General features: G+C 40.3%; 1 protein-coding gene across 1 annotated transcript in view; it reads right to left on the reverse strand.

The window, feature by feature from the left end:
* LOC136829555 (uncharacterized) overlaps positions 1 to 15,695 on the reverse strand; it is a 183,568-nt gene that overhangs the window by 80,533 nt on the left and 87,340 nt on the right. Inside the window, exon 4 of the mRNA XM_067088396.1 lies at positions 2,857 to 2,951. Coding sequence (XP_066944497.1) covers positions 2,857 to 2,951 — 95 coding nt within the window. The remainder of the gene's footprint in view (positions 1 to 2,856; positions 2,952 to 15,695) is intronic.

The raw sequence follows: 15,695 nt of genomic DNA on the forward strand, positions 1-15,695 counted from the left end.
TTATCGTGCTCTGCAGAGCACACAGGACATCTTTTATTGTTATCTAAGAGTTTTGAATGTGGCCATATCTGAAGCATTTCGCGACACTGTCTAGACTTCTTTTATATTTTTTAACCTGCATCCTCTCTGCGGTACAACAATGATGGTATCAGGTAGGTAATTGGAGGAGAAGGTTAAAAGGATAGCTGCATCACCACCCAGTTTTTTTACATGAGATACATAAGGAGGGCATCGAGGAGAATCTCTTCCTCTTTAAAAACATGCAAAATCTGAGTAAACTACCTTTCAGTGTATTAAAAATCTTGTGAGATGAAATAGATTCAATATTTCCACTTTCAGGAGGTTTAAAGTTAGCTACCAGAACTGCTTGGAGTCTCATTTCCAGCTTTATTAGAAGGTTCTTTCCATACTGTTTCAAATTTCCAATGGAATGGAACCAACCTTGCTCTCAATGCAGTCAGCAGCTTTTATCAAATTTTTCCTCCCTCCTTGTAGGTAAGCAACATGCCATAAAGGGGAGGAAGAGCTCTGGTACATGGGACTGTCCATGTTCTTCAGCCTTTGGAACAAAGTCAAATGGCTCATCATTCAAGTTTTTCACTGAAAACACTTTCGTGCTGACAACTGAGTCATTTAGAATGTGGCCATGGAGTCTCTGTTGTGCCTCACTAGCTTCCAAGGGAGAGGAAAATTTGATAAAAGCACAAAATGACTGCTTATCTTTTTCTAGAACTAATTTAATTCTTTCCACTTTGCCGAATTGCTTCACTACACTGTATAAACATTCGTAATCTAATGATAAGTTTACATTAGTGCAATAAAGGACCCTATTATTTGAATAAATCCACTAGATTTATTTAACACCCTGGTGTCTCAGTGTTTGGTCTATCCAACAGCCAAGCCCGTATCCATGTTCATGCCAGAAGTCGTTGCCAGTGCCGTTAAGTCATCGGATCCAGGGGAGGGAGAACTAAAAGCCAAATCCATAAGTTTAAACCAGTCCACATGCAAAGGTCCAAAAAGTGCACACCCGACACCCAAGAGCCCCCGCACAGACCCCGACAGCATATCAAAAAGGACAAACTGGGCAGCTCCACTGCCCAGCTTCCCACCCAACACACACCTAAAGCCCATGAAGAGACTTAAGCTGCCAAGCATGCACACATCAGACCATCACACACAAACTGGTTCATCCACCCACCCAAAACTGCTTGGTCATATCAAGAAAGTATCATAGATCAGTCAGGTATTCGTATCTCTCCACCAATGGCACAAGTGAGAGTTGACTCCCCAACAGTCCACCCCATACCCTACCCTTTCAGGATAGCACACCAGTACGCTTCTTGCAGGCCCAGGTATAAGCCATCCGCCTGCTGGGAGTTCTGCCCCCACTAATGGGGACTGACTCCCCACTCCAACCGTACTGGTGGGCTTCCGGACAAAAGCCAGGAGTCCCACCCTCCAAAACCAGCCCCTGATTCCGATGGGCTGATCCCCGGAGATGGTTCCGCCTCTCAAGATAGCAGTGGAAAATCCCATCACCATCTCTTAGGTCCAAACTATCTCGGGTGGCGACTAACCACCACAACTCTACAATTAGCTTCTCAATGCGAACCCTTCCAAAAACGATCCTCAGACTCCACTGGGCGGTAAAATTCTTATGAATGTGGAAATGTCCACGCCATTTAAAACCAAAAAAACTATGGATGATTCGTCAGGACCCGGGCCCAAAGGCCAGGGTCCCTTAGCCCCTCACCTCGTCAAGGCGTCCTACTCGAGGGGACATACTGGCTGGGTGTTGTGTAGTTTATTGGTGGTTCCTTACTGAATGAATGTACAGAATCTTCGAAGTTTTTTATTGGCTGGTGCGAGCCGCAACGTAGTTTCTACACACAGACGAGGCAAAACAGAGATTATGTTTTGGACATCTGTGCTTGTCGACAGACAAACAGATGGCGACTGTGAGAGACACAATAAACGTACAATGATAAAACATATATCAATGGAAAGGCCAGGAAATTTCACATATGGACAATTGCATGAGATTCAAAACAGATTAATGAATACAATGCAGTAGCATAATATATGTGAAATGGTGAGACGTTTGAGGTCTTCACAAACAGAAACATACATACAGTTTGACACAGAAGATTTGGTGGAACATTATGAGTACGTGATCGGAATGCTTGCATGGCAATGCAAGTAGTGGTGATTGTACATGAACTGAGACAACAGTGGTTAGAGAGAAATAGACAGGAATATTGTATGGTAGAAGTTGCGTTCCTTCGAGCGATTGCCGCTAACGCATAGGAGGGGGAGAGAGAGGGATGCTTTGTTGTCTTGTTTTGTCCGATGGATGACTCACACACACGTGTGCCCATAGGACTGCCATGCAGTCCCTTACAGTGGTCCATGAACTGAAATGAGTTGAGAACCACTGCATTAGAGCATAATGTATACACAAGATACAGTGTGAGGATCCAGCAACCATCCCTTCCAAATTTCATGCCAAACATACACTTTTCAATCTTGCAGACCAACATCGCCTTACACTCTTTAAGTAGTAAATCCCGAGGAAAGGAGAAAAATAAAGAAAATGACAGTAATTGGGATTGGGTACACGCCCTCAGGTAGCGATTAATATACCATTTAAAATGAAAAGATGATAAAAATCGGGGGAAAATAAACAGATGGGCCTTCAAGAGCTTGCCAGTGAAAAGAAAGTCAGAGAAACTAACAAATAGAAAAGTGTCATACCACTAAAAACGTAAACGAAACTGCTTTGCATGCGTGTGTCTGTCTGTAAGGTTAACTGCTGTTGCAGTTCACACAGATATCGTGTGATCTTAACCTTACCTTGAAATTCCACTTGCATGGGTTTCTTTCTGTGAGTCGATGAGATGCTATCGCTACTTCGGAATCAGGATCCAGGAAGTGCTGTCCACACCTGACTTCATGAAGAGAAAATTGACAAAGAAATGAACTTTAAAATATAAACTTTACTCTAGTAAACTCGCTGTCAGAAATAGATGTAAACAGGAACTAAAACTATCATGGGTATTCCGGTGAGCGAAATATCATTACTTATAGTTATTACAGTAATAATGACCACGCATTCTTAAACAAATTAAAAGGTATTGAACCTGTTGTAGCAGACTTTCACATCATACAATGGTGAACATGTGCAAAGTAAAAACGGAGCAATATAAGTGCAAGAAGAATTACTTCATCTCTCTCTCTCTCTCGATATATATATATATATATATATATATATATATGGGGCTCCTTATTGAGCTCTAAAGGGGCTTGCTACGTCCTGTGGATGTTTCTTGAAGGGAGGAAGGAAACACCATGTAGAAGCAAGTAGGTTCATTGCTGAGTAGTATATACAAGCAGACGAGACGGAGAGACATACGTCTCGGAAGAGGACAGGACGATACACTGAGATGCAATGGCCAGAGGCGGGAAAATACAATGTTGCCATGTCCTCGGGTCATTGCCATATTCATAACATAATATTGTAATACAAATCATAGTACATGGGAGGTGTATTTATTATACATTAGACGCCAGTAATATTCATAATAGGATTACATCATAATGTAATGGATATAAGCATCACAAAGTAAAATAATAGTGAATGTGCAGGCTTACATTTCATTTATCTACACCTCCCTCCCCCCTCACGCTCTTAGTTCCATCTAGAGCGGGCTCTTTTCCACTAAGCCTTTGATATCTGCGTGGGACAATTGGAGGGTTAGATACTAAGGACTTTTCTGTGTCCGTGCAAGGGGCCACAGGGATGTGGGGAAGAGGGTCATCACCAGGGGCTGGCACTGAACGTAGAAAGCGGCGATTACGCCACCAAACTCGGCCACTGGGAAGACGCACCTCATAGTCCCTTGATCTGCCACAGCTCATAATAACGCCAACCTTGTCCCAGCGGTGGGAAGTCGGATCCTGGATCCTTACTGTTTGGCCAATGTTCAACCTGGGAAGTGGGCGAGCATGCTGATCATACTGTAGCTTCACTTGTTCAGCCCGGGTGGCTGCACGACGGTCACAGTCCTCAGATTTGGCCTGCCACTCTTCTGAGAAAGACTGTGGATGAGCAGGTACACAAGTACGGAGTGGATGGCCATACAAGATTTGTGCTGGAGAGCGGCCTGTGATGTTGGGGGTGTTACGCAGTTCCAAGAGGCCGCGGTCAAACTCCTCACAGTCTATATTGCCAGAAGGTGCTGTCTTGAGGATCAGGTGCTTAATGGATTTCACGGCAGCTTCGGCATGGCCGTTGGACTGTGGGTAGTGTGGTGAAGACATCACATGGTGTACACCCCAACGTTTCAAGAAATCCTGGAAAGCTAGGCTGGTGAACTGTGGTCCGCCATCGGTCCTAAGGCGGAGGGGAACACCAACCTCCTGAAGTAGCGACAAAAATCCTTATGGTGTTGGAGGCAGTGGTGTCTCCTTTACACTGAACGACAACAGGCCATCCAGAGAGTCGGTCAGTGACAACAAGGAAGGATTTTCCAGCGACGTTAAAAAAGTCAGCTGAGACGGACTCAAAGGGCCTTGTAGGGTGATCATCATTCAAGAGGGGTTCCTGTTGAAGACTGGGCTGTAACATCTGGCAAGACTCACAGGCTCTGACGGTACTAGTGATGTCGGAGTCTATGCCTGGCCAAAAAACAGTCTGTCTAGCACGTCGCTTTGTTGCTTCCACACCTCGGTGACTGTCATGAAGACGGGCGAGTGTGTGACGGCGAAGGGCAGAAGGAATCACAATTCTTGGTCCGTAAAGAACAAGGTCGTCATCAGCTGAAAGGTTATCCCTTAATTTCCAGAACGGTAGTAAGGAGTTGTGAAGGTCATAACGGTTTGAAGGGAATCCTGAAGTCACACAGTTTAGAAGACGAGTATATGATGGGTCTACTCTTGCTGCGGCTCGGAGTTCCTGGAGAGTTCTATCAGCATCCTGGGGTGGAAAATCTTCCTCGGAGGTGACAGCGTTGACAGTTACAATACTCCTTAGGTGTGCTGCGGCATCGGCACAAGTGATTTCATCCTCTGGGGTGGGATGACTGACTGGGGCTCGTGATAAAGCATCAGGGATGCAGAGCTGCTTGCCAGCCCGCCACACTGCTGTGTAGAGGTACGCTGAAATCTTCTCCTTTAGACGTTGAAGGCGAGGGTTCTCGACTGCATCGAGGGAATAGTGGTTAAGAATTGGGATGAGTGGTCGGTGATCCGTCATGAGGGTAAAATGCTGAAGGCCTGTGAGGTATAACCGACACTTAGACGAAGCCCAGACTACAGCTAACATCTCCAGTTCAATGGTGGCATAGCGGGACTCAGCATCTGTGAGGAAGCGGGCCACACTGTACTAGACGAAGTCTGCCATTACCATGGTCCTGTAGGAGGGCGTATCCAATCCCATAGAGGCGGGAGGCATCAGTTTGAAGAACCACTGGCAGGGCTGGGTCGAAGGAGGCAAGGACTGGTGGGCTGACAAGGGCTGTCTTGACTCGACGAAATGCCTCATCGTGGTCTGGAGTCCAAATAAATGCTCTCTTCGGACTCATCAGTGGGCGTAGTGGTTGAGCTGCAGTGGCGATATCTGGGGTGAACTCAGCTAGCTGATTAACCAACCCCATGAACGATCGGAGATCAGTCAAGTTAGTGGGGGTGGGGAAGTCGTGGATTGCACTGACCTTATCAGGATCAGCTGATATGCCCTCTTCTGAGAGCTGGTATCCACAGAATGATACGCGGGGTGCAGCGACTACAAACTTATCCCTGTTAAGAGTAATCTTGAACTTGCGGCATCTGGTAAGCATCTCCTGGATTCGCTGAAGATGAGTGAAGTAATCTTTGTCAGAAAGAAGTATGTCATCCACCACCTTGACGCAATTCTGCATACCTTGAAGGGCCATGTCACCGCGGGAGGCAGAAGGCGTCACCTGTAGCTGCGAAACCCATTGGTCCTCTACAGTGTTTGAATCGGCCGTACGGTGTGATGAATGTTGTCAAGTGTTGATCTTCTTTGGCGAGTTCCATCTGCCAATATCCACATAAGGCATCTGCTGTGGTAAAATACCTTGCCTTTGAATCAACACTGCGGATGGCGGTGAATGGAGTTGGAGAAGGGTGTTTTGGTCGGGAGACTTGGTTGTTGAGCTTGGTGAGGTCAACAGTGATGCGCACACCTGAGGCTTTAGCTACCACGACGAGGGGGTGGCACCATTCTGACGGTTCCTCACCGGCAGGTTTGATGATCCCTTGGGCGACCATGGAGTCGAGTTCTTCCTTGACCTGGCTTCGGAAAGCGAAGGGGATCTGACGTGGAGTGTGAACAGCAAAAGGCACTGCACCATCCTTAAGGTGAATCCTCATAGGAGGACCTGTCATTGGCTGAAGTGGTGCTGTCTTGAGATCCTCTTTGGAGACCAGCACGTCCTTGAATTCTTGTAGAAAGTATTCTCTGGCCTCAGCAGGGGACGTGGTGGCAGAGAGGGGAAGTTCCTTACACCTGTTCACATATTTAACTTCAATAATTGGCTTGGGGAAGTCAGGAGGGATGATGGCTAGTTCCAGACAATGACTGTAAGACAACAGTGGCATTGGGATGCCATCGTGAACCTGTATCACGGCAGAACAAGATTTCTTGTTAAGGGTAAGGGTGGCCTGGAAGGTGCCCAGAGCAGGTTTCATAAGTGAGCCATCTGCAGTTATTGTTACATTCGTAGAAAAAGGCTTCAGACTGCTCCTAGGGATCTTCAAGAGATCAAGGTGCTGTGATCCAATGACGGTGACTTCGGCGCCTGTATCAGGTAACATCTGAATCCGAAATGTAGCACCTCCATGGGAAAGAAGTACACAAATGGGTTTGGGTGATCTGCCAGTAGCTTCCACACGCCGACAGCTGGACTTCTTTAAGGCCTGAGGTCTACCTGAAGCAGGTGGGGTAGCACTGCCACTTGATGGGCCACTCTGTGTGTTAGCCTTCTTCTTTGACTTGCAGTACTTATCATAATGTCCCATATGATGGCAAACTCTACACTGAACAGTGTTGGCAGGGCATTTCGGAGTCCTGGCCCAATGTCCTTGACGACCGCAGTTTGTGCAATTACTATCAGCTGCTGGGCACTTATCCGAAGAACCGTGTGTACGTGCACAACTCTCACAGGGGACAGCAGATTTGGGAGCTGGAGCTGAAGCAGAAGTTTTTGCGTGTCCTTTCTGTTTCTTGTACGTAGAGATGGCGCACAGTTGAGAGGGTGTGGAGCGGATAGCAGAAGTTGCCTTCCTGGCAGCTTCGTATGAGCGGCAGGTGTTAACAACCTCCTGCAGTGAGGCTGTGGCATTGAGGGAGATGAGTTTCTGCATTAATTCCTCATCTTTAATTCCCATGAGAATTATCATCTTGAGCTGAGTCTCCTCACATACTGAAGAATTCCCAGGGCAAATGTCCACTTCCTCGGCAACGTGTTTAAGTCGAACATAAAAATCTGAGAATGTTTCCCCCAACTGCTTACAGCTTAAAAGTTCTCTTCTTCGAAGGGCTTCATTACGTAGGCTCTTCACATGAGCCTGTAGCACATCCAAGACCTCTTCTACGGTCTTATCTGTATCAGGAGGAATATCCAGGGTGTGTTCCAAGATCCTTTGTGTCTCGAGAGTAAGACACATTCTAAGCTGAATGAGTTGCTTCTCTCTGGGAAGCTTGGATAAATCGACCATAACCGAGTAATCGACCCATCGACGTCTCCATTCACGAAAAACTTGAAAACTGGCATCTGCTCGAAGGGGCGGTGGGTTCTGGGTGATGGCTTTCTGGGGTGGGGGCACTGAAGAGCTTGTAGATGGTGTAGTAGGAACTGACGAAGTAGGCGACGTATTATCTGAAGAAGTAGCAGGAACCAGCCTCTGTAGTAATGCTGTGAAACGTGCATTATCTTCCTGTCGACGTCTGTCGTCCTCCCTACGTCGTAGTTCATCTTCCTGGCGTCTTCTGGCATCCTCTTGTAACCGAGTTTGCTCCAAATACTTGATTAAGTGAAGAAAATCGGCTCCTGTAGCTGATTGTGGATGGGTATAATGTGGGGAGAGGGGCGGCGGTGCCTTATATCCGGTTTGTACTCCTCCACTTGGAATAAATTGTCCTCCCACTTCGATTAAATTTTCCTCCACTACGAATAAATTATCCTCCCCTTGTGCTTGTGGGGTATCGGTAGATTCCTCTTGAAATAGCGAATGCTCCATTGCATATTATAAAGTGAAAGTGCTCCAATGCAGAAAGAAGAAAGAGCGAAAAAAATAATGTTTCCTTCTTTAAAATAAAAGTTCTTACAGTATAAAAACGTATCTATGGCAGTGCGGTGTGTACGGGGATAGCGGTATGGTTCCCAGGGGTGGGGGAGGTAACAGTACCGTTGGTGGCTGGCGAGTAGTCAGTGACTGTGACGTCACGCCCACGCGTCATGCATTGCAGTTCAAACTCAGTTACCCGGAAAAGTCGGAAGTGGTTGGATGTCGATGTGCCGGGGTATCATGCATAGCCCTATTCTCACTGTTTCATATGAAATACGGCACACAACACTGAGAAACCACTTAGAAACACTAGGGCAACACTGAGAGCACACACACATAACACTTTAAAAGGCACTGCACACTGGAGCAGAAGTTATCACTAAATCCATGAGTATCCAAGATACAATGGCGGCGTCGTCCGTCGTCTTCTTGGGTTACTTGCGAACTCAAAAATCACTGCGCCATGTTGGGGGCTCCTTATTGAGCTCTAAAGGGGCTTGCTACGTCCTGTGGATGTTTCTTGAAGGGAGGAAGGAAACACCATGTAGAAGCAAGTAGGTTCATTGCTGAGTAGTATATACAAGCAGACGAGACGGAGAGACATACGTCTCGGAAGAGGACAGGACGATACACTGAGATGCAATGGCCAGAGGCGGGAAAATACAATGTTGCCATGTCCTCGGGTCATTGCCATATTCATAACATAATATTGTAATACAAATCATAGTACATGGGAGGTGTATTTATTATACATTAGACGCCAGTAATATTCATAATAGGATTACATCATAATGTAATGGATATAAGCATCACAAAGTAAAATAATAGTGAATGTGCAGGCTTACATTTCATTTATCTACATATATATATATATATATATATATAAAATGGCATAAAAGTGTGTTGTCGGAAAGGAGGGGCCTCAACAACTCTCTCTCTCTCTCGATATATATATATATATATATATATATATATATATATATATATATATATATATATATATATATATATATATATATATATATATATATATATATATATATATATATATATATATACAGTATATATATATATATATATATATATATATATATATATATATATATATATATATATATATATATATATATATATATAGTGATAGTTTGCTTAATTTTTATTCGTGGCCTTTCAAAGTAAATTAATTTCAGTTAATTTCAATTTAATTTTCTCTTTGTGTTTCCTCTTTGTGCCACAAGAAAAGCTGGTTAAGGTTCTTCTCGCTCCCACCGAAGGTTGTTGTTATTTAAGTGGTGCCTCGCCCATGAAAGTTTTTTTTTCTCTCTCTTTTCATGTATTTATTTGGCTGAATGCTTGTTTGGTGATTCCCTGTTCGTTGCCTCAAGTTTGGTGGGGACCGTTGGCTGAGGATGAGGGCAGAGTGTATTCGACTCCTTAGCTTGGAGGTATTTGGAGACTTTATTCACGCAGGATTCTACATTTGAGTTTTTCTACAGTTTGAAGGACTTTCTTCTGTACTACGGAGGATGTTGCTGGTTTTCCTCTGTCTGGAGACACTTTTGCAGCTCCGTCTCTTCTGCTTACTGAGGGGCATCTCCTTTGCTTCGGTCGGACGCCATTCCCGTGCGTTCTGGAGAGCACTGCCTGTGCTCCCCTTTATCTACTATTCGCCTTTGCATCCTTGAACTCACCTGCTGTCCTTGGAAGGACAGCCTGTCTTTCCCCTCGTCCTGTGTGCTTTCGTCCTGAAAACTCCTGATTCTGCATTCAAGTTATTCTATGGGACTTTTCACTTAGATACAAAAATAGAGCATTATTAGTCTGACCTATTCTTACTAAATATTTGTGTTGTTTTAATTTGGTATTTAATTCTTTACTGGTCTGACCTACGTAAAATAAATCACAATCCCTGCAGGGAACTTTGTATAGAATATTGCTATCTTTTGGGGGCTATTTTTTTATAAGCATGTTTTTGAAAATATCATATGTGAAGGATACATTTGTATTAAACAATTTTAAAAAAGGTTTTACAGCTTCAAATCCAATAAAATGTGGCAAACAAAGGGCGTTTGAGGACACTTCTTTTTTTCCGATTTTTCATAGAAGGTCTTTATAACTTTATTGTAACAAATATCCATAGTGTGGGTTGGATAGCACAGATCTCTTCTTATTTTTCTAATGTTTTTGAATTCTTGATCTAAAAACTCAGGACTGACTATTTGCAAGGCTCGAAGAAACATTGATGAAAAAACTCTTAAATTTTGATATTTATATGATGTCCTGAATAATAGTGTACATATGTCAAATTATTTGTCTTTTTCCTAATAAATACTAAATTTACAATAAAAAGGTTCCCTTTTATAAATGCCCAACAAATGTAAACATTCATCTTTCTCTAACTCGAGTGTAAATTTAATAGAAGGAACTTCATCGTTTACTTGTGCCAATGTTATTTACATTTAAATCTTTGGGTATGATGGCTAAAATATCATCAACATAACGGTACCATGTTACAGGAAATGGAAAATCTTGGAGATGTAAATGCGTTCAAAAAATTCCATATACAAATTTGGAAGAACAGGTGAAAGTGGGTTGGGTTTCCCATTGCCATACCAAATATTTGTTTGAAAAACTCCCCGTTGAAAATAAATTTTCTACCACATATGCACAATCTTATTAATTCTATTACCTGGCTAACTGTTAATGGCAAATCAAGTTTATGCAATTCATCTTTAAGGATTCCAATACCGAGTCAATGGGCACTTTAGTGAATAAGGAACATACATCAAAACTTATTAACCGTGAATCTGGACTGATTGTAATACCATTGATTTTGTCAGTCAAATCTAAAGAATTAATTAAATGGTACCAGAAATTGCTCCTAGCAATGGTGGCAATAATTTTGTTACACGTTTTGAAAGCTTATAAGTTACGGAACCAACAGAACTAATTATTGGTCTTATAGGGTTATTTTCTTTATAAGTTTTTACTAGCCCATATAAATACGGCAAGGAAAGTTAATTCGTTAAAAACTGATTTATGAGACTTTTGTTGTTTTTCAGGATTCTTTTTAATTTACTGTTGAAAGATTTTATTACTTCTCTTAAGGGGATCTTGTTTAGTTTGAAGTAAATATTATTGTCACTTGACAATTCTTCCATATTTGATATATAAAATTCTTTATTCGTAATTATTACGGTGTTGGACTTGACCGCCTTAGTTATACGTATGGTTTTATCCTTTTCAACTCGGCCAAGGCATTTCTATAACTTGCCGGGAAATTCATTTCACATGGAAATTTCATTGCTGCATATATGAGCCCTCTATTTCATGCCAGGTTTGTTGATACTTTCCTGCTCTTTAAACAGTTCTTCGTTGGGCGAGTCGGTAGAGTTGTCGGCTAGCACTTGCTAGGCCCGAGTTCGAGTCTCCGGCCGGCTAATGAAGAATTAGAGGAATTTATTTCTGGTGATAGAAATTCATTTCCCGCTATAATGTGGTTCGGATTCCACAATAAGCTGTAGGTCCCGTTCCTAGGTAACCAATTGGTTCTTAGCCACGTAAAATAAGTCTAATCCTTCTGGCCAGCCCTCTCTGGGAGAGCTGATAATCAGCTCAGTGGTCGGGCAAAACTAAGGTATACTTAACTTTTTTGCTCTTTAAACAGGATCATCATGTCGACTTCTTCCTTGAATTCGTCAATACCCAGGTTTACATTCGTGAGGGAGTACACCCATTAGCTTTCCTTCCTTGTTAAAAGGCAAAATGATTCTTTGAACACTACTGTTTCGTGAAAACGAACTTTTGCTGGATTGGGCTCTAATGTCTATAGCTCATGTTACTTAATTTTAAACTTAATTCTGCTTACGCATTATTTCTCAGAGCTTTACGACTAACTTCTAACTAGGAAATGTTTCACGAGGAATGCATATTCTTAGCAAACGGCTTTTAAAAACTACTGTTTTCCTACTAATTTTGTCAGTAAGGTTAACCGAAAATTACTAAACAATTTTTTCTTCCTGCCAATAAAATATCCTGCCATGATAAAACTGGAACTTTATGCCAGCTTTCCCCAAGTCTGTGCCAGCTCCTTTAAAAGAAACTTTACTCAGGTTATACAAGAACATTTTCCTGTCATAAAAGTTAACCTCATTCCGAAGAATCCCCTGACCACCTGTACTCTGTTTCCGTTGAGGGGATGGTCTGAGCCCTTTTCTGTCCTCCTGTGTGGTGTATAAATATACTTGACCCAGGTGTAACACGGGGACTTATGTGGAATCCACACGGAGGCTCTTTAAGGTACACATCGACTGTCACAGAGGGGTAAGCTTCTGGACAGGCAACAGACTCATGAACCCGGAACATGCTAATATAAGAAATCGCTCTAAAAGCTGTAAAACTTACATCGAAGACAAGGATTTTAAAATCATTGACAAAACACCCACCACTCATGAATTACCTATTTTAGAATCCTTGCTGATCGAACAACAGGTAACCCAATTAAACACAGCCGACAGCTACTTGCCTTTTCTTGTCTTGAGGTATATATTTTTTTTTTTTCATTTTTTTGTATCCCTCCACTTCACTTGTGCTTCTTTTATTCGGGTGGAGGGTTGGTCCTACAGTGTCTTACTCTGTGAATTTCTCTTGATTTTAAAAAATTGCATAATTTTAAGTGTGTCAAAAATTTATATTTGAGTTTTATAATAACTGTTTGTTGTTTGTATCTTTTGTAGAGCCCATGAAAATGTACTTATCCGAAAATTACGACTAAGATTCGCCTCTCTTGTTCATATTTATTCCCGACGTCTCGTAATTTTCGAATAATTACATGGTAATTTTTCGGAAGACTCCAGCCAGCCATTTCCAAAGGTGCCAGCTAGCCATTTTTGCATGAAAAACCATTTTGGATTTTTCATGCAAAAATGGCCAGGAAATGATAAGGTAGTAAAAGAACCTAAAAATACCAACCTAACGTAAACTAGGGGTGTTTACTGGTTACAATTTTGCCGTATTAGTTATGGAGGGGGCTGGTATTGTCTTACCTTACAAGTCCTTATTTTCTCTGCTATTAGGCATTTGCGAAGGTTATGTATTGAGAAGAAGTTTTTTGTTTTGATGTGATTTACCCAAGAAAAATATAAATTATAAAGCGGGAGGTGGCTGGAGTCTAACGAAAAATAACCAATTACATTTTCAGGGGCTCTAAAAAGGATACAAACAACAAACTTCTCCCTTTGTGTATACTGTAGTGCATGTACTACTGTATATGGGCATGAAAACATCGAAGTTCATTACTTTAACCATTACACTAGCCCACTAGCGCAGATCTATATTATATAATTATATATATATATATATATATATATATATATATATATATATATATATATATATATATTTAATATACAGTGTATATAAATATATATATCTATATATATATATATATATATATATATATATATATATATATATATATATATATATATATATATATATATATTTAAAAATCACAGTAGATGGACGTGACTTCAGAGTATGAGCGAATCCCACAAGAAAATGACAGTCAGAAGTTCAGTACCAAGAGCTTTCACGTTTATTAACGCATCGTCTGGGCACAAACGAGACACAAATGAAAAGGTTACAAAGTAAACAAAAAGATCAAGAATGCCAGATGGTCAATTGTCAAAGGGTAATAACAGAAAGATAATCCAAGATAATCCGGGATCTAGTAGTCACAAACTAAAACCACAGACCTGACTACAAGAGATACGAAAGTTTAGCCATACGAAACCAAAAAAACATGTATAAAAGTGAATACCAGATGGTTAATTGCCAAGGGGTAATAAACATAAGGGTATTCCAGGAAAATCCGGGATCACGCGGTCACAAACTAGAACCAAATACTTAACCATAAGCGATACGGGCTTACTCATTCGAATTGCAGAAACATGTTTAAAACTGAATACTAATTTTGCTTATATTTATCAACAACTTTTTTATTTATGACGGCATCAGGTTTAAACAAACCAAGGCTTAAATTTAGAACACTTTCATTACTCGACTTGATAAAACAAAATTCAATGATATTCTTTTAACTGTGTCGTTGCACAGGACTAAAGATCTTGCTTCACTCCAGTTAATAGGATGATCTGAATCTCTCATATGTACGGATAATGCATTCGATTGGCCATTTCTCACAGAATATTGGTGTTGTTTGATTCGGTATGGACAAACTGGAAAATAACTTTCACACCGAATCAAACAACACCAAAATATATATATATATATATATATATATATATATATATATATATATATATATATATATATATATATATATATATAATATTTTTTTATCACTTTACCATGATTCATATACAAGCATTAAGCTACAAACGTCGTTTAATATCTAATTCGCTCTACCTCGGAAATATGTCATACAAATTACCCGAAGGGGAATTTTTAGTTGATAATAAGTTCGTCGTCTTGAACCACGGAAGACAAGAGCTCAGGACTACAGAGACGCGCATTTAACCACACGGCCAACATTTTATATATATCTTCTTCTTCTTCTTCTTCTTCTTTTAACGTGCTTTTTCCCATTTTTTGTATGGGGTAAGCACGATGCCTTCTTTTGAAGGACTTTTGATTTGGCTTTGGGGTAGACCGTAGTCATATATATATATATATATATATATATATATATATATATATATATATATATATATATATATATATATTTTATATATTTTATATATATATATATATATATATATTTTATATATATATATATATATATATATATATATATATATATATATATATATATATATATATATATATATATATATATATATATATATATATATATATATAAATATATATATATATATATATATATATATATATATATATATATATATATATATATATATATATATATATATATATATATATATATATATATATATATATATATATATATATATATATATATATATATATATATATATATATATATATATATATATATATATATATATATATATATATATATACATATATATATATATATATATATATATATATATATATATAATAAAGATCTGTGCTAGTGGGCTAGTGTAATGTTTTCATGCCCATATCGTGCATGCACTATGCACAAAGGGAGAAGTAAACATTTATGCTTCCTTGCTTTTCCTTTAGAGCTCTCGTAATGGGATCACTATCTTAGATATAAACAAACAGGTCTATGATTGACTTTTTATGAAATTTAGGTCTTGAAGACCAAACGCCGGAACCCATCAAGATTATGCCAGAGACTATACGTGAAGCACTTGTTTGAGGCACCAAGAATAAGAGTTGAAAGCTTTTTGATA

The sequence above is a fragment of the Macrobrachium rosenbergii genome, chromosome 44 (assembly GCF_040412425.1).
Source record: "Macrobrachium rosenbergii isolate ZJJX-2024 chromosome 44, ASM4041242v1, whole genome shotgun sequence".
Lineage (NCBI taxonomy): Eukaryota > Metazoa > Arthropoda > Malacostraca > Decapoda > Palaemonidae > Macrobrachium > Macrobrachium rosenbergii.